Genomic DNA, 25599 nt, shown 5'->3' on the forward strand with positions numbered 1-25599 from the left:
AATATGCATATATTTTCATTTTGGCTCTTCGAATGTTCGAATATCTTTAGACGTGTGTGACGCGGAAGGGGAGCGTGACTAAAAGACGTGTGAATAAACAGGAAAAACATAAATTTATAATAGTAATTGGCCACTTTGTTCATATTTAACATGTGGTAAGACATTTCAATCGTATACCTAAAAGAGACCAACCTATGTGACATTAATATTAAAATCTCAACCACAAAACCAAACAGAATCAAGAGTTGTTGATTAGTCGTATCGTATATATATGTAATACTCGACTCGGTTCATACTTCATAGTCGTTATCCTTACAAAAAATGAAAACCATATCTATCATCAGATATTGTTTTGTGAATAATATTATAAACCCAAAACATCACTAGAGAGAAAAGAAATCCATGGAAACTATGCGCATAAGCAAACTCTGTTACATGAACCTCCACAATGAGCATAAGATAATTAGGATTCGGACATGTCCAAGTACAACAGCGCCAAGGTCTCCCAAGCATCATTGTCAATCTGAAAACACAAAAGATGATGGCATGCATGAGAGGATTTACCGCTTTCATCTTCTCCTCATATTTGGCGACTTTATCTCCCGAGCTGTAAGTAGCTTTGAAAAAAAAAACCAAGATAAGTAATCTAGTTCGAGGCGTAGATAAAAGAGTACAAAATCTCTCTCTCTCTCCTCTCCTTACCTGCGCCGAATCACGTTATCATTATCACACCTCGACTTACGAGATACCTGACAATAGAATTTCCTCCTACAATCATAAAAGCAAAAAAAACTTAGGTCTACTCTCCAAATGCAACACCTGAGAAAGAGGGAAAGAGGGGTAACCGATGGGATTGGGAGCTGAGGAGGAGGAGGAGGAGGAGGAGGAGGAACAGAAAGCACGTCCTTGACGAACACGGTAAGCCTGCGAACATAAATTTGGTCAATCAGAAGATAGATCGCGCAAATAACAAACACAAAACAGAACATAGCTATCTGATTGATTCTCGAGATTTACCTTCGCAACCAAAGATCTCAGGTTCGGCATCATGGTCGTGTCGGGGCAATTAGGTTTCTTCTATTGTTCATAATGTTCCTTTCGCTACTCTTCCTTTAAATATCTAGTTTCGTTCTATGGGGCCCAAGTCAACATAATTAATGATGATGTTTGTTATAAATATTTTTTATTATTTACATTTCTTAAACATAACGACCTTCGTTTTCTTGTTTCAAATCGATCAGCTTCGAACTCTTAATAACTCAATTTCTATTATAAAACCCATATCAGACCCAAACCGTTTGACCCATCAGCTATCCATTCGGCTCATTCGCTAATGACTTTTAGGCGAATGAAAGTTTACATTCATCTAGAAATTTTTACCCTTAGAAACACATTTTGTGTTTACAATTTCACTCAGAGACACATTATGTTACAACACACTTTTTTATGCTAGGTTTAATAATATAACCCCAAACCTTTAGTTAACTAGAAAACTCAACTAATCAATCTTGGTCATCTTTAGTTAACTAGAAAACTCACCCAACTAACCAATCTTGGTAACCAATACAAAACCGATTCCTTATTTTGATTTAATCTTTTATAAAATTTTACTACTCGGCTTATTTTGATTTCTAACTTTGCTTCTTCTTCTTTGTTTTAGCACTGATTGAATTAACTTCCAAAGAAACCAAAAGCGGTGTACACCCATAAAGGTTTTAGGAATGGAAACTTCCCAACAATAACATAAAGATAGAGAGAAAATTCATAAAACATAAAGAAGGCAATGATGTAAGTAGACACCTAACCACAAGAAACATAAGCAAGGAGACGTTCATTCCGGTACGTCTACGCTCCAGCTTCACTCTCAATCTGTCGTAACATCCATGACGGACCACCACAAGCAATATAGGAGTGGTAAGTTGGTAACGCTGCTCAGCAGTAACATCCTTGAGCACAGTGATGAAAACTCCAGTTTGGAAGATTCAGGAACATGACTCTTGCCTGATCACAAGAAATTTCTAACTTTTGCTTTGAAAAATCAAATATCCGATGTTGTGGTTAGTTGTTTAATTTGTTAATTTAGTAATTAGTTTCAGTTATAATAATGGGAGAATAGGTCATCTTTAGACTTAGGAAACTTTTCTTCCACTTTTCCCATTTCCCTTCTTCTAGGATTTGTTTATGTACTTCTATTTAAACTAATGAAAAGCCAAAGAGAGGCAAGAAGGAATTGCCCAAAAGTTTGTGTGTTTTATGTTTCTCTTTAAACTTGTTCTAGAGCTGTGATTCGACGAGGTCACATCTATCACCAAACACCTTAAGCCTAACACTTAACATTATCTAAAACCCTAGTTTAGTTTCAAAATAACTTAGCTAAAAAAAATACAAACCTTCAAAGACATTCTTCAAAAAATATAGAGTTTAAACCCCTAATTTGCCAATAACCTTTATTCTCCTTGAAGCAAGACAAGCGCAAGGCATAGCTTTTGCTGAGACCTAAACGACCAAAGCTGCAACTCATCACCTTGTTTAAACTTATTAGCTTTAACCACATGGTTCCATTGATACGCCAAGTAATACAACGAACTAGTCTTCCCTGTCTCATGACTTCTTCTCATCTTCAGCTCCCATACTTTTAACTTAGGATCGATAACTTCCACTGTTAAACCTCCTTCTTTATCCCCTTTTACCCGGTTTTCTATCTTCTCCTTCTCATCAGACGTCATGAAACTATGTGTCAAAAGGCTACTCATGGGTATAGATAAATGCGACTGACCTTTGTCCACGTCCGTTGTAGTCAACGTCCTCTTGGTTATCAGCGTCTCTTCTGTGCCTCCCATCTTCGTTATCGTTTCCTTAAGCTTTCCGGTCAGCTCCACGACGACACGAAGAGAACGACGTTTTTTTAAGGGCATGAGCTTTTCTTCCACACCAACATCTCCATTCGCCATTGTTGTATTATTAGTTCATGAAGAGATATTGTCGAGTTTTAAATTACCGTATATTGCATGCTTTAAAAAGAAAGAAAAATACGGATTTCAAGTTTTTTTTTTTTTAATGTATATCTGATCTATTAAAAATACATAAATCTAACAAATGCTTAATTATCCTTCAATAACAAATGCTATAATTACCGCAAAGAGATAATTCCTTCCCAATATAATTTTTTTTACTGTATTAATTTCTCTAGAAAAACCATAGAAAGCGTAAGAAACTTGATAGAGGTTTTGAAGAGTTCCTGCTTCACCTGCCATATAAGTTGAAAACGAATCATATGAAGGCTATCAAATTAAAGAAGTTGGAGCAGAGTAGAGAAAGGGTAGCGAGATTGGCTTACTTTGATACTATCATCAGTCAGTGAGGCTGAAGATGAATATTTGTGTTACTAGTTGCTCAAAGTTGAAGACAAGTAGAAGTTCCAAAACACAGAACCCATTGACATGAAAGCTACACGAGCTTGAAGCGGTACTACCCTGTAATATTTCAACTTTCATCAGATCACTAATATAGAATGCCAAGATACAAAATGAGAGAAGAGTAAGAGAGAGAGAGAGCCATACCAGAAGTTAAGTATGCTAACAGGAACCCAGAAGCGAAACCCTGCAAAAATGCCAACAAGTATAAATATATAAATGTATGTGCAAATGGTGAAAGTTTTTAACACTGTTTGATTGGTATATAACCGTAAAGGAGCGTTGGAAGAGCATCTTTCTGATACTTGTTTCCAAGCTCAGAGATTTTTCCCAGCCACAAGTTGTTCCAAGCGAATATAACAGCGATCACAGATGGACCGAGGATCACTTGGTTAAGCAGAACCTAACAAAGGGATCGATAAGATACAAATAAATAAATAAAACTCGAGCAATACAACATGTTCTAAGTAAAGAGTTAAACATAAGGCTAGAAAACAATAGTTACTTTAAGCACTATGTTCGTCGCGGTTGGTTTCGGCAAAGAACGGTCAAGGTACTGATACCATGCATAAGAACCAGGGCCGTACAAGAGAAACCCGTAAGTACTCATCCGTAGTGCACGAACCCAATCATGTTCTGAGAAAAGGTTCCACAGTTCCTCCTAAGGGGAAAGATACAATCACACACGTTTTAGCTTCAAACAAGAGGCAAGTTAGAGCAAATGTTTTTTCTCCCAACACGAAAACTTTATTACAAGATACTGTCACTAATCAGACATCCTTACTAATGATTCTGCTTCCACTCCAGTTATCATTAAATCAAACTAGACTAGAGACAAGATATAATCACAAAATGTTTAGACAAAACAATGCAAGAACAAAACTTTATTACAAGATACTGTCACTGACTCACTAATCACTAACCAAACAAAACATCTTCAGACAAGATTTATCAGTAAATCAAAGTAGAGACAAGATTTAATCAAAACATCTTCAGACAAGACCAGTTTCAACAATGTAAGAAAAGCAAAACTCACTTATAAAACACTAAAGATTCAGCTTAATTTCGATGTATCACTAAAACTCAAAAAAAAAAAGAGAGAAACTTTATTCAGACAAACCTGGTCTGGTTTATCAGAAGACGATGATTGCTTAAGAGCGGCGGCTCTCTTCTTCCACCTCCCTGATAATTGAGCGATTGTGTCACCGGTGAAAGTGAGCGCGCCGGCCGTAACAGCTTGCTTTAACGGAAACTGATAACCGGCGGCGTCTCTGCTCACGTCGACGGAATCAGACGATCCGGACTTCCGCTGATTGCGCCTATCGCCGGAAGAGTTGTTCTTCTTCCTCCGATGATTGAAGCCGTTCAATCCCCAGAAACCACCCAATGCGTCCATTACAAAATGATTCCTTTTCGTTCTGAAACAGAGAGTCTTTTTCCCCTAATCTTTAAAGGAGTCAAAGCTCAAAATGACTCCTCTCGCTCTCTCTCTCCTGGCCATTTGTTTTTCGGTTCGGTTTAGAATTGTTGAATTTTGGTTCGGTTCGATTCGGTCTATATGTCTACTCTCGCAAAGATTGCTAAACGACGACGTTTGCGTGCAAGTGTAATCGTGGTTTTTGACTTTTGGTTAGATTTATTCGGTTAGATTCGGTCTATATAGGTTTAATCGTGGCTTTTAATTAATTTTCAAGGTCTTGCAAGCGGTACGGACTCAACTCGAGCGTTTACCTTCGGAAGAAAATAAAATAATAATTTTCCCTCCTTTTATAATTTTTCTATCTCCCTTTTTTTCTTTTTTTTTTTTTTGTCGGCTTCTATCTCCCTATACGTTCATCATTTTTGCTTCAACACCTTTCGAATTTCGGGATTCTGAATGTTATCGTTCCTTAGAACAAAAATTAGTTTCGTATCGTCGTGGACAGAGATACTCTGGTTCTGCAACACACTCCATTCAAACGATTCAAGTTTAAACATACAAAGAATGTAGATTGGTTCATTTCATTATTGTTCATGTGTTGAGCTGGTTTGATCTTCTCACATGTTTAAAGAACTGTACACTGTTTTGACATGCGTCTTTATTTGATATTTTTGTCTGAATGTGTGAATCAAATCCTACCTCGACAAGAATCTAATAAGAAGGCAGACAAGAAGCTTTATGAAACCACCCTCTTTGATCTTTCGTTCTTGATTCAAGAAAACAAGTCTGTGTAGAGTTTTGGGGGAGTCATTTGGTCACTCTTTCGTTTATGTAATCACAAAAAAATTCATCTAAAAAATAAGAATGATCCATTAACCCCATCTTACAAGACAAGACAAAAGAGTCAAAAGGATACTGGATAAGCTTTAGAAGAAAACCGATTAAATCCATATACTGTACCTCTTAATTATCATGGCTCCCTTGTTATGGAACAACATGAAAAAAAACTGCAGAAGATGATAGAAACGCCAAAAAAAAAACTTATATAATTATGTTTCTGAAACACTTTTGGTCTTTGAGTCTTTAGACTTGGCATATCCGTTGAAGAAGCTTTCTGTTTAGTTAGTTGAACATCCTCATAAAATTGTTTGCATATGCCATTGGCTTCACATCCGGGTGAGGCTGTGTAATCACAAAAAATATCAGAATACTTTTCTTATGTGTCTAAAACAGCAACAATGATCCAGAAGCTAGCACTACACTCACCACTGCTGAGAATGTAACAATGTTTGGCTTCATATCTGGAGCTTCAAATCGAATGAATGCTCCCTTGTTACCCATCTGCAACAAACAAACACAATATAAGTTCATGTTTTAAGTAAGAATCTAATCTGAAAAGGAGAGCTTGTGAGTTTACCTGGTCACAGTAGTTTGGCGCAGAGAAGACAGTGATGAGCTTACCATCATGATCAACCTCGTATCCTTCATCCTTTACTTCATGTGACCTTACCACCAAATCTTCCACATTAAAAAAAAACATTAGTCAATACAAGAATCAATTAGTAAACTCCACCATATATAAAAGGAAACTACACTAACCTAGATTGTTGTCTTCCAAAAACCTCTTCGTTACATCACCACCAAACGACAAACCAACTCCTCTCTTGCTTGGGCCTCTTCCAGGGAGTGGTTGAGGATCACTCCACAACAGCTCACACATCAATCCTGAAACACACATTCAACAAGATTAGATAAGAGTCATAAGACCTTACCAATGATTTTGTTTGTAATGATGATGAAGCGTACCTTCCTCTGGTGGCTCACAGAATCGGTCAATGGCTCTGATGTCTGAGAGCTTCACGCCATCAACACTGAAGAGGCCTCCATGGACCACAAATATCTTCTCGTTTATAACATGAGCCAACGGTAGATAACAGAACACTTCGGCAAAGAGATCCACGAATTTTTCACTCAGCTTGGACCGAACCTCACCCTCAAAGCCATAGATTTTGTTCATGCTCTTGCTCTCATGGTTCCCCCTCGCTAGATATATGGCTGCAAGTTAAGCAAAAAGCAATTATAAGAACTTGAACATCGAAGAAGTAGTATCACAAGTGTTGAGAGCAGTTAGAAGAACTTACATGAGGGAGACATGCATTTGAATGCAAAGAGAGTGAGGATAATCTCAACTGAGAAGGATCCTCTATCCACAAAATCACCATTAAACAAGTAGGGATTCTCCTCAGAAGGGAGGCCGTTGAGCTCAAATATATTCAGAAGATCATAAAACTGCAAAAAATAAAATAAAGTGTCAAAGGCACAGACAAATACAACACACTACACAGACCTTGCTACCTCAGATTCATACGAGAGAAAGAAAGTATGTGAGGAGAGTGGATGAAACCAAAGCCTACCTGACCATGAACATCACCGCAGACTGTGAAATGCTTGCCGTTAGGTACACTGATATCAACCAGAGAAGGCAGTGCTTGCAAGATTTGCCTTGTCTTTAAGACAATCTGGTAAGCATACCTGCAAAAGATTATGCATGCAAATTATAAACAGATGAACAATGTGTTAATTAAGTTTAAACTCTACGCCAGCAATACACACCTTTTATGTAATGTTTTTTGGTTCTTGAAGTCCTCCATCATCTGCTTCACAAACTCCAACGTAACTTCCTCTCCTTCAATTCTAGCACCAGAGTACTGCGGCTCAACCTCTACAATGAAATTGAAAGAGGAACATCAATAGATTGATAAACGAATAAAACATTTATAACTAATCAAATTTAGCAGAAGAGGCAAGCCAACTCCAATCCTGTTGATATGGTTTTGATCAATATCATTCAACTATTCAATCCAAGAAAGGAAACACATGCAGGCTTTTGATATGCATGAAGTAGATTCACATTTGATCCTAGGATGAGGATTTTTTTAACCAGGGAAAAGACACTACTACCACTACCACTGAAGCTACCCCACCAATATGTCCCTAATACCACCGAAACCAACACCATGAGTATCTCAGTTGTGGCAAATCCTCGGACAGCCACCACCATCACTGCTGCAACAACTGCTGCTAAAGCCGTTTTGGTGGGCAAGAATGATGATGATCTGGGTTTGTTCCCTATTAATGTGACAATAGGGAGAAAGATTGTATTACTAGTCTAAAGCTACACTCAACCATTTGTCAAACTACTGGAATCAAACGCATTTTCACAACAAGAGAGGAAAGAACAAACAGCAAGCTATAAGTCAACAGACAAAATCAAGATGGAGAATACCTATTGTGTGGTAGTCAATGGACTCAGCGACGGAGCGCCTTTCGGAGACAGGTGCAGAGATTGCTTCTTCAAATTTCATTTTCATCACTGCTTTCTCACATTCTTTTAGCTTTCTTGCAGCGTCAGGGTCATTAGGACAAATCCTTTTCACCTAGAATATAAATAAAGATCCCTATGTCAGCATACAGTACACACAAATCTCTCTTTAACAGACACAGAGTCCACAATCAAATTAGATTTTCACAGATCACTATCAAACTACTAGGATCTTATCACTTGATCATCACACCAAAACATCAACTCACAGATTAAGTAAGACAAGAACTAAACAAGAAGCTTAACAATAACCTGTTGGAAGTCCTTTAAGGCATCCTTGAATTTTCCCATGGCTAGATACGCAGCACCACGTCTGTAATAGCCCTGTGAATGATTCAGTTATATAATCAGCAAACAAAGCAGAATGCAAGTTAGAATAAGAATTGAGCAGAGCATATATTGTCATAAGATGATGGTACCTTGGAGTATTTTGGATCAATTTCAATGGCCTTTGATGCATCCTGTATCGCACTTCCATATTCCTCCAGCTTTGTGTGAGCAAACGCACGGTTTGCCCAATACACAGCGTTGTTCCCATTGAGTTCTATAGCTTTTGTATACAGATCAATAGCATTGGAGAACTTGTGACCTGCAAGTAACTAGCAATACTTAGCTAGCTGCTCAACACTGATTCCAACAGATTATGTTGGTGTTTTAATCAAAAGTAGTAAACCTTTAAAAGCTTCATTGGCCTGATTCTTCATCTCCTCGGCCCGTGAAACATCAGAGTTCTCATTCTTAGTCTCCATGTTATCTCGATTTTGTCGTCTTAGTTATCCAGTGAAGCCAGAACTGATTCACAAAAACAAAAAGAAGATGGAGGTTAGTTAAGATTCTATCTCGTCATGCACAAGCAGCTTAGCTTGCATGCTGAACAATAATCACAATCAGCTACACAAATTCAATTAACTTCTACTTAACAAGGGAGCTAGTCTAAGAGCTTCAAAGATTGCAAAGTTCAAAACTTTTTTTTCTAATCACAATACATCAATTGACTTAAGACACATGTCGTAGCAGGAAGTGAACTCATTTCAGACAAAACTCATTCGTACACACCAATCAAGTAGAGAAAAAGCACAAAGAACCAAATCCAGATAAGAACAACACGGTTTGAATAGCATAAAGCTGCGAGCTTTCATGTTCTGTCGTCATTTTCTCAACATCCCAAGGCTTCACTTACAGAAAAATTCAACGAAAAGATCTATTACAGGCCAGATAAGATACAAAGCAAAACAGGACAAGAACTGAAGGAAGCCAAGATGTGTTTTGTCGGAAAATCGCAGAAGCCCAATTAAACTAGAAGGTAGATTTATAAATATACCTGAGAAAGGCTCAAACTTGGCGACAGCGGGAGAGGAAGAGGTTTAAGAGAAGCAGCGAGCGAGCGAGGAACCCTAGATTGGTCAAAAGAGTTTATGGAGCTTTGAATCTACTACGAGAGAGAGAGAGAGAGGGGTTTTTGGAAAATAATTAGTATTAACTTTCCCACTTAACTAATTTACCAGTAAATATTTTTTAAGACCAAGAGATGACGTATGTCTAAAAAAACATTTAAAAAAATTCATATATGGAAAATGAGAAAAAAAAAAATATACGGCCAATATCATCGTTGGTGGGCCGTAGAAGCTTTTGTCTTTTGGGCTTAGTTTTGGATATTTGGATTGGGTTTAGATTGGTTTTTGATTTTCCAGAAAATAATTTTTGATGTATATAGATTTTTTTTATTATTTATAGAATTTTCGTTCTTAGTTCTAAATCGGTTAAATACCTATATTTTTTTTATTATTTTAAGCATCATTCAGTTCGGTATTTTGTTTCTGTTTTGCTCAAAATTTATTAATTTATTCGAAACTATATAAAATAATTAAACAATTTCATACAATCTATTTATTTTCCATTGAAGTATTTCTCTACACAATCTATACACAAATATACCAACACGTTGAAAAACAAGAAAGCAAAGAGCAATGTTTCTTGATTCGCAATCATTTTTTTTTTTTTCTGAAAAAAGGCTTTTGATTCGCAATCTTCCATCTTAGTGCTTCTTTGTTTCTCTTTCAGCCTAAGATAAAACACAAAAGTAATAAAGTTAAAATCGAAAATATGTATTGGATTATATATAATGAAAAAAAAAAGAACCAGAGTACTATATACCGCTTTGATTGCTTTCTCAACGGAATCCCATCCAAACCGGTCAACATAATCTTGAACCGATTTTCTAGCATCAAGACTCATCATCTGTAGAACTCTTCTCTGTTCATCTGTATAATTCGTTCCCCCTCCAACGTTCATTCCAATCTTAGCGTATTTTCTCACAAAATTGGAGTAGATGTAAGCTGCACCACTGAACATTGGTAACACCAACCACATACAGAACAAAAGCTTTATGTATGGCCAAAATGGTAGCCTGCAAAATGGCAAAAAATTATTAATAATTTTGTTTTTAGTCTTAATATTTTTATACGCATGTATGAATTCGTGTATCATTATTATTACCAGGCAAGGATTCTCCAAAATGATAGCTCGAATATTGTAATTAAAGAGTAGATTATCCAATATGTAAGCCATTGTTGATCATCTAACATCGTTGGACTCTCTATTGCTCGTAACGATGCATACCTTCACATTCATTAAGTTAATTAATTATATGGATATAAACCATAATTGAACGTTTAATTAATTTTTGGTTTTCGCTTACAAAGGATAGAGAAGCATAACTCCAGGCCTGCATGCACCAAAAACATGAAGATGTTTTAAGAATTTGACAAATTAATCTCGAGTTTTAAAAAAACAATCTTATGAGAGAAGGTTTTGAATAAAAAACCTACCCAATTAGAGCATCAAAACGTTTTGCAATCACAATAATTACGCCCATCTCGTCTTTAAAGATCTTTTCTTCTCGTTTATCTCTTTGAACAAACGTCTTTAGCACTATGGCGTTGGATATATACACACAAAAGTTCGATTTGTTCAAGCAAGAATATTTCTGTAAGTAAAGGTAAATGGCCAGGTAAAGAATCTCTAGTCCATTGATAGGTTCCATGAACCTACTTCTTCTATGCTCCAAGAAACCAAAAAAAATAAGAGTAATTTTGGGTAAGTAGGGAAATCTAGAGTCTTGGGTTTAGTATAACACACTTTAAATTATATTGGTCACATCCAATATTTTTTTTAAACGAGATTCTTTTCTTGGTGGACATGAATTAGTCATCAAGAACTTAAGCATTAATTACTGATACCAGACGTATTACAAAATTTGATAATCATATTTGGTCTGCAACTTTGTGAAATTTGGGTAATTCACTTGTCTACTCTGGAGTCTTATATAATCTCTTTTTCTTCACATGCATGGACATAGACTGTTTCATTACATTTAGTAATGATCACTAATTATCGTTTTGTTTGATAGTTTTTTTTTTGTCACTGAGCTAGTAAAATTAACATTTATACCATCTATCTTTCTTACACAAATATATATATTTTCTTTTCATAAGTAGTTTTATATTTGATAAATAAACGAGCTAGTAAATAGTCACACAATATGAAATTATTTTGTTTCACACAATATGAAATTATGTTGTGCGGACAGAATGAGAGGGGAATATATCTGTTTTACAAGGATGACCAGTGATTATTAGATGGAGAATGATTTCAAACAACCAGGTATTTCTTACAGCCTTCTAATTATAATTTTCATATGCTTAGAAATTCAGAGACCAATTATTCTCAGTTTTCCTATGGGTTAGATTGAGATTATCAATAAGTTAGCATCAGTCGTAATATTATAGATCAATAAGAAGAAGAACCTTGGATAAAAGAGAAACTTGGGATAGAGGTTTCCTAAACATGCTGTCTCCTCATAACCATGAACACTAACTCAATTCTCGTTAATGCAATTTCTGACATTATTAGTGAGCCATTTAAAGAGATATCTATTCATTGGTTGGTAGAACTTGGGGTTTGAAATTTGAATGCACGGAGACCATCTTGCAATATTTACTCCACGAGTTTATTACAGTAACACCACAACGCACCATTCCTCTCATGTACTGTACTGCCCCTTTAATGCTAGTATATCTTAATGTTTGGTCTTTATCTATCTCATGGACTTGTCTTTTTGTGGAAATTCATCAAGTTGTGAGACACATTACTTATGCCTGATTATAAGAAAATGTTCACGAAGATTTTAATGGAGCAGTTATGACAATGTGTTGCTCTGTAGGCATGTCAATATGAGACACTTTACCTTGGTCTATGTATGATAAGTATGAAGTATGTTGAATCTCTTTCTGACAAGTCTCTTTTGATATTAATGTTGATGGTCCTAGTACTATGTTAGTTTTATTTGCATTTCTTTGTTAGCTCTTCAACTGTGGTTAAGAAACAAGGAGGACTAATAAATAGTAGTACTACTATTTAAGATCAAGAAATTTTAAAACAACATCAAATATAAAAGGAGTATCCATCATAAATATTACTAGCTAGAAGCTATAGGATACTTAAAAACTCTAATGAGCACACACGCTGCATAGGATAATTAATCAAGATTGTTTTAATGCAAACCAACAAACGACTGAGATAAATGAGAAACTCTCTTGTTTCTAGTTTCTAGGCTTTAGACGACCTTCATTAGCAAGCTTGAAGGTATGGGCCTGCTTAGTTGCTGCCTTGGTTGAGGAAAGTCCTGCCACAAAGTGGTCTCTGACTTGAGGGGTCGTGAGAGGGAACTTGTTGTTGACCATGGAGTTTAACCAAGACGCTGTGCCTTCACGGTAGAGAGCTCCAATGGCATCGGTGCGGGTATTGGAAAGTGCCTGGAGAAGGTTCATGTGAGGATCAAACCCTGGAATGCTACTGGAATTACTGACTGTACCAAAGGCTCCACCAACGGTTCCCCACCAGCCAAGAAGACCCCATATGAGTGTAGGGTGGTTTCTCCAGTAACTGCAAAAAGATAATAAAAATCATGAAGTGTGGAACCACTAGTGTAAGGTGCTAGAGAGAGGAATATTTGTTACTTACTCGCATGTTCCAGTGATTGGTGGGAAAGGAGTAGGAACGAAAGGAGTTCCAGGAGTGCCAGGGTCAATAGGAGTTGGTGGGCTTCCTCCAATGATGGGTGTTGGTGGAGTCACAACGACTGGAGTACTTGGTGGAGGAGATGTGTAGTATCCACCAGAAGGAGGCGTTGAAGGGTGCGAAGGCGTCGAAGGGTGTGATGGTGTGGAAGGGTGTGAAGGTGTGGAAGGATCGTGTGGTGGTGTCCCACAGTTACAGGGAGGCGTGTGGTGAGTTGGTGTGTGTGGGGTTGGAGTGTGAGATGGAGTTGAAGGAGTTGGAGTGTGAGATGGAGTTGAAGGAGTTGGGTCGTAAGGTGGACTTCCACAGTTAGGAGTGGGAGTGTAACCGCCGTGTCCTCCTTTATGTCATGTCAAACGCATACAAAGAGTCAAATAAAGATGCTAAAATCAAGATTCCTTGTTACATAAAAAAATGGGACTATGTTTTCTTACCAGAGGGAGGAGTGTAGTATGTTTTCTCGTCCTCGAACCTTATGGAAGTAACGGAAGCAAATAGCTGCTGGGAGAGTAAAGCAGCAAAGAGAGCCCAAATGGTTAGACTCTTCATCCCTCTCATTTCAAGAAACTCACTGAATAACACAGAGAAAGCAGGATTTGTGAGTGGTGTTGTGTGGTCTTTGGTGGTAGAATGATACTCGAAACTAGGGTTTATAAATAGAGGGAAGCATAGGTTTTTTTTTAAGTTTGGAAGTAAATACAAACAGGTGGAGGAGTGTGTGGTTAGTTGATATGTTACTGGTGCATTTACACTCCCATTTAATACCCATGGTGATTGCAATAACACTTAATATTCTGCACAAAAAAAATTATGAAGATTTTTAATACAGTATAATATTTCATGCAAAGGTATGGACGCGTATGAGAAGCTGTCTCCCATATGAATGACTTATCTCGCTATCCGTATTTCTATTTACGTTTCATTTCATCAACTCGATCAGTACGTTACTAATGTTTACAGGACATTTTTGTATATAAAATGCAAGGTAGCTCTGATATCACGTGAAGCTGATTAATCCAAGTAAGTTTCCACTCTTGTGAGTGCTTAAAATGTAAGGCAAGCCTCAAATCAAGAATCTAGGTAGACTTAACGTAGACCCTTTTGTGTTTTTGTGCTTCTCTAAGATTAGCTGAGATACTTAAATTAGTAGTCACTTAACGTTAAAAGAGAAGTCAAGCTACATTTATTTTTCTTCCTGATTTTTTTATGTTGGACAGTAAAACCAAAATTAGATAGTAATCGTTGGTTAAATAGATAGTGGGTTTTCAAGTTTTAATTAGCATATTACTGGTTTTCACCAAAATATATAGTTTGCATTCAAGTGACATTTAAGTTTGGGTAACAATAAGAGTGGTAAACAGTAGATACAGCTAGGCTAGCATGTGGAGATGCAGAGGGAGAAGAGGACCCACAAAGAAGAAATAAGAGGAGATGAATCTTTTGGTTAGAGATTAGAAAAATATGAAAAATAAATAAAAAGCAGTAATAGTATGGTAGGTTTAGGTGGGTCTGGTGAGTATTACAACCAGTTGATGCATCACAAAATAATTCACTTCTCTAACTGTATATCTTCTCTGGATTTGCTCCTCTGGCTTCATCATTTTCTTATACAGTATATTGTAATTTGAATAATTTTTTATTTAATGTGAATAATCTGTTAAAACTGATCCTTTTTTTAACACTTAGTTTAATAAAAGAAAAACTGTTTTCCCGCTAATGCATTTGGTATTTAAAACTATTTCTTCTTACAAATGAACTAGTATAATGCATACTACTATATTAAAGTTCAGTAAACTATAACGCATATTATTATTTCAAAACTTAATTGGTTAAATGCTCTTCTTTTCAGGACTGCATTGAATTTACGAGCTAATTCCCCAAGAAAATGTCCTAATTAATGACCCCAAGCATATGTCGGATCCGACAGATGTTCATTACAGCCACATGGATTATGATCAACTTTCGTTAGTACAAATTCATGATTAGTGTCCTTTACCCATGTAGACGATACTAGACAGTAGACACCATAAATATTCATATTTCCCTTGTTAGACATCTAATTTTTAACTTTGAAGAGAAACTAAACCATCATTTCCTTTTTCCAATACCAATTTATTCTACCGGTTTTGAGAATATAAACAAGGGTGAAGACCGGCGATGCCACTCTGAGTGTTGTCATTCTCGCGGAGTTGGGCCAAAACAATTTGCTAGTGGGCTTGATAAGCCCATCTGACTTTAACTCCAGCCTAGTTTCAGAGCCTAATAATCAATGGGGGATCTTGGTTTTTTTGGCTATTTTCCTGAAATTTTTTGATGGATTCATCAAGATTTTTACAGAAACTGAATTGCTTTCACGTGATTATCTCTCTTTGTCGAAGAGTCTATCTTTTGTTCATTTACCGGTGGATTCATCGGGCTCATCACCATCACCATTTGCCTCCTCTTTGAGGAGTGCTTTCCCTCCAATCTTTGAATGGAGGTGTCTTTCCATATCTATAGCCGTTTTGTTATCTTGTGTAGCGGTTCGTTCGGGGCCTGAAGATACAACGGATTTCGTCTCGACGATATTCCGAGGTGCGAATTGGATGTCAACGTCACGATATACGGTGACTATTTCTCAAGGTTTCGGCAATGTCGTAAACTTTGTATTGACGCATCCGAGCGTTGCTCTGGATTCGCTGTCCTACTATCTTAGAGCATTTGCTATCTTTTATGTTGTATTGTCTTTTGTTTGGAGAGTTCTAAACAACTTTCCTTTTAATTGTAATTTGGATTTGGATGTTTAAGTATGAATGAAAGTGGTGTTTCAAAAAAAAAAAACAAGGGTGAAGAGTTAATTTTTGAAAGTATATTAGTTAGTATATTAATTCAATTCCGTTGACACATAGAGATGCATTTGGCCTCCAAAGTAGATGATTTCTTTCTTTAACAGGATAAATACCAAATATCATATCTTCTTCCCTTATTGTATTAGCCTTTTACACACTTGTGATGTTTATTTATTGTTAATTTCGGGGGAGACAAATATATATGTTTGTTGATGTGGATAAAGCGGTGTAATCCATCAAAAATGATCTATTAAATAGTTAGTTAAATTTTGATAGGAACGTTAGGTAATTTATACTAACGGTTAGAGCGGTTCAATCTAAATTACTCCAAAACTAGGGCAGCAACACATACGGAGTATTACGGACATGTTTCAATTTAGGCGTTCAAAGCGATCCGACCAACCAAATGCACTAAATTAAAAGCCTCGACCATTCAAAGAATCAAAGTCTTAACTACCAAATATACACATAGCATATGTCCACACAAACAAATATTATATGTGTGCGCCTACCTATATGCGAAAGTTGTAGTATATTATTAATATGTCATTAAATTGGGTTCGCTAACCGATCATATATAGAACAATACCGTTGGATGATGATTGACGACCATCATAACGTTGTATAATTGTTGTTGTCGATGTCAACCATCATCATCATGATCAGTTCTTGCGGCTGCTACTCTTCTGCAGCTAATTATACTCCTCCATCTCGATTTAATCGCATCATTTGAATAAATAAGCCAATATTCTTCATCTTGAAACCGAATGGCTAGGCAAATAAGAGATTATTGGTCTATACCGCTCAGAAAAAAGCTCTCACGTTTACTATAGTCTTCGTGTTAGTATGGGATTATAGTAGAGCTTCGAATGTTGGAGGTCTTTGAGAGGGTTTTAGAAGGAGTCTTCGGTTTACCGGTTGAGTTTCCGTTTTCTAGGTTTGCTTGAGCAAAGAAAGCTAGGCAAGTTTTTAGTGAAAAAATGAGGTTGTCCCCTCCAATATTTGGTTCCTTCAGAAAAGCAGTTGCTGATATCCACCACGGAGGATTCATAATCCCCAAAGGCTGGAATGTGAGACACCTCATGCATCTTTCTAGATTCTTTCAAGAAATACTAATAACATATCTTATGGTTTGAAAATACTTTGGACAACTTATATAATTCATTACAATCCTGAAATATTTCAAGATCCAACGAGTTTTGCAATACAAGCATACACATATCTTTCATTTGGAAGAGGGCCAAGGCTTTGTGCAGGTCACCAACTAGCCAAAGCCAGTACTTGTTCTCTTGCATTTCATTGTGACATGTTCTACAATTGGTCCTTTGTCTATCCAGATGAGACAGTCAGCATGGTTACTCTCCCGTTTCTGTCCCTCGGAATGCCAATCAAAATCTCTCCCAGGGGATCATAGATCAGAGAAATGACTATGCCTTGGCCTGTATGTATGCAACATTTAAAATGTACCACATTACTGGATAGAAAAGTAACAATTGAGACTAGAGATGCCTTTGGGGTTTTATAGGCCCAGGCCAAGAGATATTAAGCCCAAATAAGAACACAGCTAAGGACAAATTGTACCGGGTCTTACTCTTGTAGGCTTGTAGACATGTACGATGTGATTAGTAGTAATAAACAAATACTGCATCAATGAGTTTCTTAGCGAAGGACTAAAAGTTAACACTAATGATTTACAACTTATTTTGTCGTTTATGATTTATTACAACTTACTTAAAATATCCATGATTCAAGTGTCTTAAAGAGTTTTAACTATAGTTACACTAGTATTTATTACTTCATTTAATACTAGCTAGATGAGTAGTTTTTTTCAAATATTGATTACTAAGTTTTTTTTTTTTTTTTGATAAAAAAATATTGATTACTAAGTTGAACACTTAATTTTGGCCTGCTCGTATATAAGTCGAAAATCCTAGTACTTTTTGTATTGTAATTTGGATATTTAAGTTGGTAAGAAAAGTGTGAGCTTCCGGCTCAATGTATGAAATAAAACTTGTTTTAGGCATATTATTATCTTACAAAAAATTATAGCGCGAGAATGATTTTATGAAGTGTGCATAGATATAATTAGTTACAGCCTTACATGACTATAGAATTGTGTAATGTATGTGTACAATGAATATAAAGATGAACTCAAATCTTGGACAACTAGACCATGGATCTCAAAATCCTATGTGTTTATGTAAGCTTAAATAAATATCAACCGACATTGAAATCTTTGTTGTATAGCATGTGAAATGAGCTCACACAAAATTTTAAATAATGGGCCACGTAACATTAACTTGCTCAATATTATTAATGCCAAATCTCAAATGCAAGTGCTAGTGTGCTACCTCGTGATTCGATTTAATTTCTATATGGCATCCAACTAAATCTCAAGTCTTTTTGACTTCGTCCAAGTCAATGTTAAATCATCTATTACTCCCTACATTAATAGTAATTTCGTTTATTATATACTAGCATGTGCATGTATAGTACTATATCGCAATCAACACTTCTCGTGAGGCATGACAACGAACCGGCTTAGATAAAATAAGAACTTTGATGCTTGCTAACGAAAAAGATTTCGAAGAGAAAAATACTGAGATCTCTTTCCCCTTTTGTCAAACCTAAAAGCCATATTAAAAAGAGAGCTAAAATTAAAATTGAATAAGAACATACTTTTTCTTAATCAAAAGAAAAGAAGAACAATCTTTGGTGTCATCATCATCTTCAACCTCCGAACTTCATATCTTGTTTATCTAAGCTTTGGAGAAATGAAGTGAGGACTTTAATGGTTTTGATCTGACATTGTAGAGACATTATGTAACCAGCTGTCTCTTCGAAGAGCGCGTCCACACCAAGCGCAGTTCCACCGGGAATAATCCTTTGCAACGCCTCAATTTTCTCCTTTACCTCTTCTTCGTCATCTTCTTCTTGGCCGGAGACACACACGCTTGCCTTAGTCTGCGACAATCTCCGTTTGGTTCTGCGTTCGAAACCACCGGTTCGTGATTTCACAGCGGCTGAAGATGACGGTGAAAGAGATCTAGCGTTGTCGGGAGTTGCTAGAGTTTTCTCCATTTTTAGAGAGAGAGAGAGAGAGGATTGATGTGTTTTGAGAGAATAATGAAGAAGTAAGGTAAGTGCATGTGTGTATGTTTATATATATATGTGTTTATAGTTTTAGTGGATGTAAATTTTTTTGGCCGGTTCAATTCCACACTACTTTGGTTATCATGAATTTATTGGTTTTTAAGTAATAAATAAACGAGTTGAGATTAGATGGAAAATATGTATTTAATTCATCAAATATTTGCATTTGACATATTCATTCTTTAACTATCGTTCACTTATAATAATATTCCAACTCATAGTTGATTATAGAAAACTCAAGTGGTTTGGCTTGGTTTCGAATCCTGCTCGTTTTTTTTTGCTTACTTTGGTATAATGGTCAGGTTTGTTTTTTATTTACCAACTTATTTTGGTTTGGTTTGTCTAAAAATACGATGTAAAATAGTATTTTAGTAAGGAGAAATGGTTAATACTGACATCAAAGAGCTGGGTCCAGATGATGTTTTTATAGTATTTTATTATCCTCGTGTTTCGGATTGTAGGTTTATTTTTTCTTACTAGGGTGGGTTACATATATTTGGATCATTTGGTTTTATCACGCGCCATGTCGACTGGTTAGACTGTAGTGGACATGTCGCCACTCACTTAGGTGGATCATGCTCACATCTAAATTGGATTTTATTTGTTTGATGAATGAGATTTGATACTTTTTTTATTGAGAGGCCAGAAATTATTATATAGTAATGACTAAACAGGAACGTCAGTATTGTATTGGATATGTTGTGTTGTTAATACAAGCCGGTTAAGTATTATAATCTTAGTAAGTTGTAGTAACAACGCAGGGCAGTACGGACGATAAATATTTAGAAAAGAGACATCACGCGCGTGTAGATAGGAAGGAGAACGAGCTGATGTGCGACATGTGCATAGGAGCAAGGGACCCACAGAAAGCCCAAAGAGAAGGAAAATGAGTGAAGGGAGCACATGTGCTCACATGAAAATCTCCATCTTTTAAAGTCCCATCCCCATGTGCCCCTCTCTCCTCTCTCTAGTAGTGCTATAATATACAGACTGTAACTTTAGTGATGGATGAGATCGAGATCAGATAGATACTCTCTAGTAATAAGAGATAGTAAAGTGGTTCGTACAAAAGAGTATCTAATCTACTACTTGCTCATAAAGATCCACATGCATATCTATCAGGCATGGTGACCACGTGGCACTCCTTTAGGTCCCCACTTCCAGTCCCTTCATTTTTTGTCAACTCCTTTGAAAAAACAAAACAAAAGTACAACAGAAAGGGGAAAAACATTATCAAAATCTTTTTTTTTTGTTCACTAAACATTATCAAAATCTCTATCTATTTTTAAGAATTATTTCATCCACCAATAACAAGAAAGAGAGATAAGTAAGTTAATGACTAAAATGTTGATTCCAGTTTTTTTTAAATAGTAGTAATAGTAATTAGAGGCTCAATAACGCAAATTTCAAAAGTGAAAATACAATATTCTAGGGCTGTTATCAAGATTGTTTTAAATCTTTACGAGATGTAAGAACATCTTTATCTTTAATATCTAACTAAAGTTTAGAGTTTGATTCATGCGTCCGCGCAAATGTATTTTTAAAAAAGTATGATATTATTTATTTTTTATGTCGCTATTTAAGGTTGGACAAAAAACTCGAATTTGAAAAATCAAACTGATCCCAATCCGAATAAGTAGTACCAAATTCGAATCGAAATTGATTAAATATCCGAATTATTCAAAATTTTGGTATTTGAAGAACTGAAACCTAATCGGATCCGAACCGAAGTATTTTGGGTATCCAAAATAGATTTACATACTTATATATATTAATTATTTTTAGATTTAATATATATAAAAATATCCATGATATATATGATACTTTTAAGTTCGTTTAAATACTTGAAAATATATACAAATAATCAAACGTAAATATCTAAAATAGTTAAAATATACTCAAAACGCCAAAAATACTTAAATAATTATTAATTCTCTATCCAAATATTTAAACCAAACCAATTTATATGTTAAGTTAGGTACTTGATATATGTTATTCAAATTTATATGTAATATATTCTACTGCTTATAAATTTTTTTAAAAATTGAAGCATATAATAAATTTAATTTTTTTTAAAATAATTTAAATTGGTTATCCAAATCCGAACTCAATTCTCAAAGATCTGAACTGAACACGAAATCTCAAACAGACCCGGAAACGAACTCGAACGCCCACCCCTAATCACTATTATATATCATATATGTGTCATCATAGGTTACAAAAATATGTGTTATCATATAATTAGTCGTATTGTATACGTACCATTAAATAAGTTTTCTTATAATTAATAATATTTTATACGTACCGTCATATAAATAATCACATATATTATATTTTTAAATTTCAATTGTGAAATATAAAAACCATAAATTAAGTTGGTGTTTGAAATTGAGCTTTGTATTGTATTTTTTTATATATATATTGAAAACATTTTTATAATGGTTATTGAAAAATATGTTAGTAAAAATCAAATTTTGAATATATGTATATTTTTGAATGAATTTCTGATATAAATCAATTTTAAATTATTATTTCGATTTGAATATGTATATCAAGTAACATAAACATATTACTTTTTAATATAATGTAATGGATTCCTAACTTACTGTTATCCATGTTTTCAAATAACACTATTTTTTTAACTGCTATCTATTTTATCAAACAAAAACTCAAGACACTTATATTTTAATAAGATAGATATATTTTCACCGTTAGTAATATATAAGTATTTGAAATCTGAGATATTCATGCAAAAGTCATATCTTTTTTGAAGGCTTTACAAAAGTCATATCATATAGAGTATTATGTAATGTATGATATATGAATAATTTTTTTTGAAATATTAATAATTTATGCATATCAAATATTATATTCATCGTTTATGAGTATTATTTTGTAAAATCTTTCACACAAAGCAAGAAAAAACAAAAGAAAGTAGATGAACTGTGTGTAGATAATATGTTTCCAAGGAGGGGACGAAGAGGGGTTGGTTTCTCGGGATTGAGTCTTACAAAATTCGGGTGCCTCTCGCATTTCACCATCTACCAGACTGACACTTACCCAATTCTAGTATCTATTTATATATGTATTTCAATTTACATTAAATATGTTACAAAAATAACACACTGAAAATTTATTCAATTTTCTGCTTTTTCTCGGCCAGCTTTCACATTCGTCTTGGAATATTCAATTCCATGTCCCTTTGTATCTTTTTTTGTGTAAGAGATTGTATCTTATTTTTTCTTCTCAAACTTTTTTCAATGATGGAAGAGAAACTAAATATTCATATTTAGGAGACTAAAATCCTTATTATAACTACTACCACTTCTGTTGTTACAAAGTAAAACCGAGATTGTGATGGGTTTAGGTTAAGACAAGACATGCTTTTATAGAGCTGAGAAAGGAGAAGAAGAAAGGAGGGATTATTGGGTAATTGTTTGTTTAAGCCATACAAAATACAATTTTATTCAAAGCGAAGTCTTCTTCTTTTTTTTTTGAGCAACCAGCGAAGTCTTCTTTATAAGGCTGGAGATATGGGCTAAACAGGTGGCCCCGTCCTGATGGGTGATCTATGGGACAACGCTCACAACGTTGTGGTCCCACCGCAAACGTTATTTAGCCTCATTTGGTTGCAGTAGGAAATGTTTGATTTTAAAATTACAAAAATATTAAGATACATGTTTTAGCTTATTCATTCATTTGTTACTACTTACTACTACTAATACTCAGGGTTTAGGTAAATGGAATATAAGGAGCATGTTTAAGAAGAAGATAAGCAAACAAGATTTTTATAAAGGAATATATACGTGACTTGTATGGTTCAAAGTCTTGATCAAGTGACAACGCAGCTTTCCATTACTACTGACATTGGAGAGAACAAAGTGGTGCCTGTTAAATGGCCTCCCACTACCACATGCGTCGGCTGCGCCATGAAACATTATCATTCTAAAGTTCATACTGATACATCCTCTGTAGCCAGCGGTTCTTCTAAACATGTGAGGATCAGAACCTTTCCTGTCGATTTTTTATGCCAGAATATAATATCATTTTATTTCTGACGGAAACAGAGAAATAAAACAACTTTTCTTTCATAATATATATGTTTAAAGACAATTTTCTTTAGTGACAGAGGTTGAAACATACAACGATGTTCTGTGTGAAAAGCCCACTTAAGGTGGAGACTAATACATCTTTGACATACCGTACGGAAAAGACGCCACCGGGCCCATGAAAGTGTTTGGTTTGACAGCTGCTTGAAGAGAGAGAGAGAGATGGTTTACGGCTTTTTGGAATTTGGTTTGAAAATATTGCTGCCGGATTCAGGATGAGTTATTAAAATTACCTGAGAGGTTTCTTTGAGATGCTTGTAACGTTGCATGATGGTTTAAAATAAATGATTAGAGTAGTTTTAGGGGTTTGATATGTTTGTGTTATTAAAAAAAATTTGGTTGTCCTCCTCGAGTAACTGCGGTTGAGTGTATAACTGTTGATCTGAAAGCATCCAAACACAGAGTCAGAACCACTGATAAGTGTAGTTTAGGCTCTGATTATGTCAAGGCATATCACATATGTATACGACTAATCTAACAATTCAATAACCGATACATGAAAAAACTGGTAATGCTCTCTAGTCAAAATCATCATTGTCTTTATTTAACTTGATGAAGGATCAGATTCCATGAGCCCAAACACAACATATATAAATTTGAATTCTCTTCTTGAAGGAGGAAGCATAATGTGCTTCATTTCAACTATCTATACCTGAATGCCTTAGGAGTATGAGAAGTTTTATCTCATGCAGACAGTGCCGGCCTTGAGGCCACGCCAACCAAGCAATGGCTTCCAGCCGCAAATTTTATAGTATTTATTCGGCCACATAATTACGAATAATTCCTTTGTTGTAGTGGCAAATTACCTTCTCCTCTTTTTTAAATAACATGGGTTCGAGTGTCAAATGTGCATTTTTAAAACTTTTTACTATAAAAATATATGCAAATCGGCCAAAAAAAGATTTTTTGCTTGCAGCCTTTAAATATCTAGGACCGGCTCTGCATGCAGAATCCTCGCAGCATCAGATAAATGCTCGAAAATATCATGTATTTTCTTTATTGCTACTTTCTCACAAGTAAGGGTGTCTATGGCTGATCCAACAACTCCATAATTGCCTTTTCCGATTACTTCTTGGATTTTGAATCTATTGGCATCAATAGTCAGAAAAGAAGTCCATCTCCAGATTGTTCTGTTACAGATACCAATTTTAAGTCAGATAACACACTCTATAGTAAGACGCATAACACAGCAATTGCTACAAGTATGTATTAAAGCTACAACGTTCCACTCACTCAAATGCAGGTTACAACGAAATTAATACAAACTCTCTAATCGTAGTCAAGAGAAAGAAAACTACAAAACACCTTAAAGTTCCCAACATCATCAGCTACTGAAAACAACCATACATAGCAAAACATAAAGCAGAGGTCAAAACAACATGAAAGTTTGAGACTTTGTCATAAAAGAGCACATTTTAAGGTTAAGAAAATCTAACTCATAAAATTCTTAATTAACATTTGATGAAATTTTCATCCGGTTATATTTTTCTAACTCAAATCTAAAATTTAGATCAACTCGAAATCCGTTAGAAAATGTATACAAGAATCATTGGAACCCTTGGTCAAGTTGTTCCCGACACTTGGATAAATTGTCCGAAAGGGCCATGTCTAGTTGAGTTCGTGGATCCCGGATCCAGATCCATCAGACTACGTGTGGTACCATTGCTTGCTATTGATTCCACCACCCCAGATCAGAGTCGCCATTTTATATATTAACTTTAATGTATATATATGGCTATTATTAGTATAATATTGTCTTAATACCATCTTCTTATTAATGTTTAATTTAGTAAATTTTCATCGTTTGTCATTTGCATTGCACAAGTTATTAGTTTGGATATAAAACGCAATCGTCAAGCAAAACAACTACAGTTAGGGTCCTTACGGAAGCGAAAGAATAATAAAATGCTTTATTTTATTGAACAGAATACATAAATCTGATATTAGAAAAGCATAACTCAACCGCTCAAATCCTCTATATATTATTTGAGGATCATTTAAAAAGATGTAATTTTATATTTTGTATTATTTATATTTTAATTTTAATAAGGTGACAGATACTTCTATGAATTGCTTATGTGACAGCGTTACAATGGATTTGATTAAATACAGATCAACTATTTTTTGCTAGGAAAATATTTTTATCCCCACTAACAATAATGTTTGGTACCACCTGGCCGAAAAAATTACATGATCTGCCACTCACGATTTATTA

General features: G+C 35.2%; 6 protein-coding genes across 9 annotated transcripts; all 6 read right to left on the reverse strand.

The window, feature by feature from the left end:
- Positions 1-2447: 2447 nt before the first annotated feature.
- LOC111211988 (B3 domain-containing protein At3g25182-like) lies at positions 2448-2951 on the reverse strand. The gene has a single exon (XM_022713348.1). The coding sequence runs from the start codon at positions 2949-2951 to the stop codon at positions 2448-2450; it is 504 nt and encodes a 167-aa protein (XP_022569069.1).
- A 107-nt stretch (positions 2952-3058) lies between these two features.
- On the reverse strand, positions 3059-4901 carry LOC106391712 (protein SYM1-like). 2 transcript variants are annotated; one of them, XM_013832413.3, is made up of 6 exons: positions 4534-4901; positions 3919-4074; positions 3684-3816; positions 3561-3600; positions 3338-3473; positions 3059-3247 (listed from the first exon to the last, which is right to left on the reverse strand). In XM_013832413.3, exons 1-5 carry the CDS (start codon positions 4807-4809, stop codon positions 3386-3388), a joined length of 693 nt encoding a protein of 230 aa, XP_013687867.1. In that variant the 5' UTR covers positions 4810-4901; the 3' UTR covers positions 3059-3247; positions 3338-3385. The 2 variants fall into 2 exon arrangements, with proteins under 2 accessions (XP_013687867.1, XP_048611196.1); XM_048755239.1 differs by lacking the exon at positions 3059-3247 and having other exon boundaries at positions 3332-3473; positions 4534-4878.
- A 778-nt stretch (positions 4902-5679) lies between these two features.
- Positions 5680-9723, reverse strand: LOC111211983 (serine/threonine-protein phosphatase 5). 3 transcript variants are annotated; one of them, XM_013832411.3, is made up of 14 exons: positions 9537-9723; positions 8889-9007; positions 8635-8804; positions 8468-8539; positions 8120-8270; positions 7795-7962; positions 7447-7555; positions 7248-7365; positions 6975-7122; positions 6640-6888; positions 6433-6558; positions 6251-6351; positions 6100-6174; positions 5680-6015 (listed from the first exon to the last, which is right to left on the reverse strand). In XM_013832411.3, exons 2-14 carry the CDS (start codon positions 8962-8964, stop codon positions 5956-5958), a joined length of 1623 nt encoding a protein of 540 aa, XP_013687865.1. In that variant the 5' UTR covers positions 8965-9007; positions 9537-9723; the 3' UTR covers positions 5680-5955. The 3 variants fall into 3 exon arrangements, with proteins under 3 accessions (XP_013687865.1, XP_013687864.1, XP_022569062.1); XM_013832410.3 differs by having other exon boundaries at positions 7792-7962; XM_022713341.2 differs by lacking the exon at positions 7795-7962 and having other exon boundaries at positions 9537-9722.
- Positions 9724-10047: 324 nt separating this feature from the next.
- LOC106394819 (HVA22-like protein f) lies at positions 10048-11273 on the reverse strand. The gene is made up of 5 exons (XM_013835372.3): positions 11044-11273; positions 10914-10940; positions 10712-10834; positions 10370-10622; positions 10048-10277 (listed from the first exon to the last, which is right to left on the reverse strand). Exons 1-5 carry the CDS (start codon positions 11256-11258, stop codon positions 10251-10253), a joined length of 645 nt encoding a protein of 214 aa, XP_013690826.2. The 5' UTR covers positions 11259-11273; the 3' UTR covers positions 10048-10250.
- Positions 11274-12609: 1336 nt separating this feature from the next.
- On the reverse strand, positions 12610-13976 carry LOC106391708 (protodermal factor 1-like). The gene is made up of 3 exons (XM_013832409.3): positions 13729-13976; positions 13238-13634; positions 12610-13159 (listed from the first exon to the last, which is right to left on the reverse strand). The coding sequence occupies exons 1-3, from the start codon at positions 13850-13852 to the stop codon at positions 12817-12819; spliced, it is 864 nt and encodes a 287-aa protein (XP_013687863.1). The 5' UTR covers positions 13853-13976; the 3' UTR covers positions 12610-12816.
- Positions 13977-18643: 4667 nt separating this feature from the next.
- LOC106394600 (transcription factor PAR1-like) lies at positions 18644-19270 on the reverse strand. Its single transcript, XM_013835168.3, has one exon. It carries the CDS (start codon positions 19201-19203, stop codon positions 18853-18855), a length of 351 nt encoding a protein of 116 aa, XP_013690622.1. The 5' UTR covers positions 19204-19270; the 3' UTR covers positions 18644-18852.
- Positions 19271-25599: the final 6329 nt, after the last annotated feature.

Source organism: Brassica napus, chromosome C4 (genome assembly GCF_020379485.1).
Source record: "Brassica napus cultivar Da-Ae chromosome C4, Da-Ae, whole genome shotgun sequence".
Lineage (NCBI taxonomy): Eukaryota > Viridiplantae > Streptophyta > Magnoliopsida > Brassicales > Brassicaceae > Brassica > Brassica napus.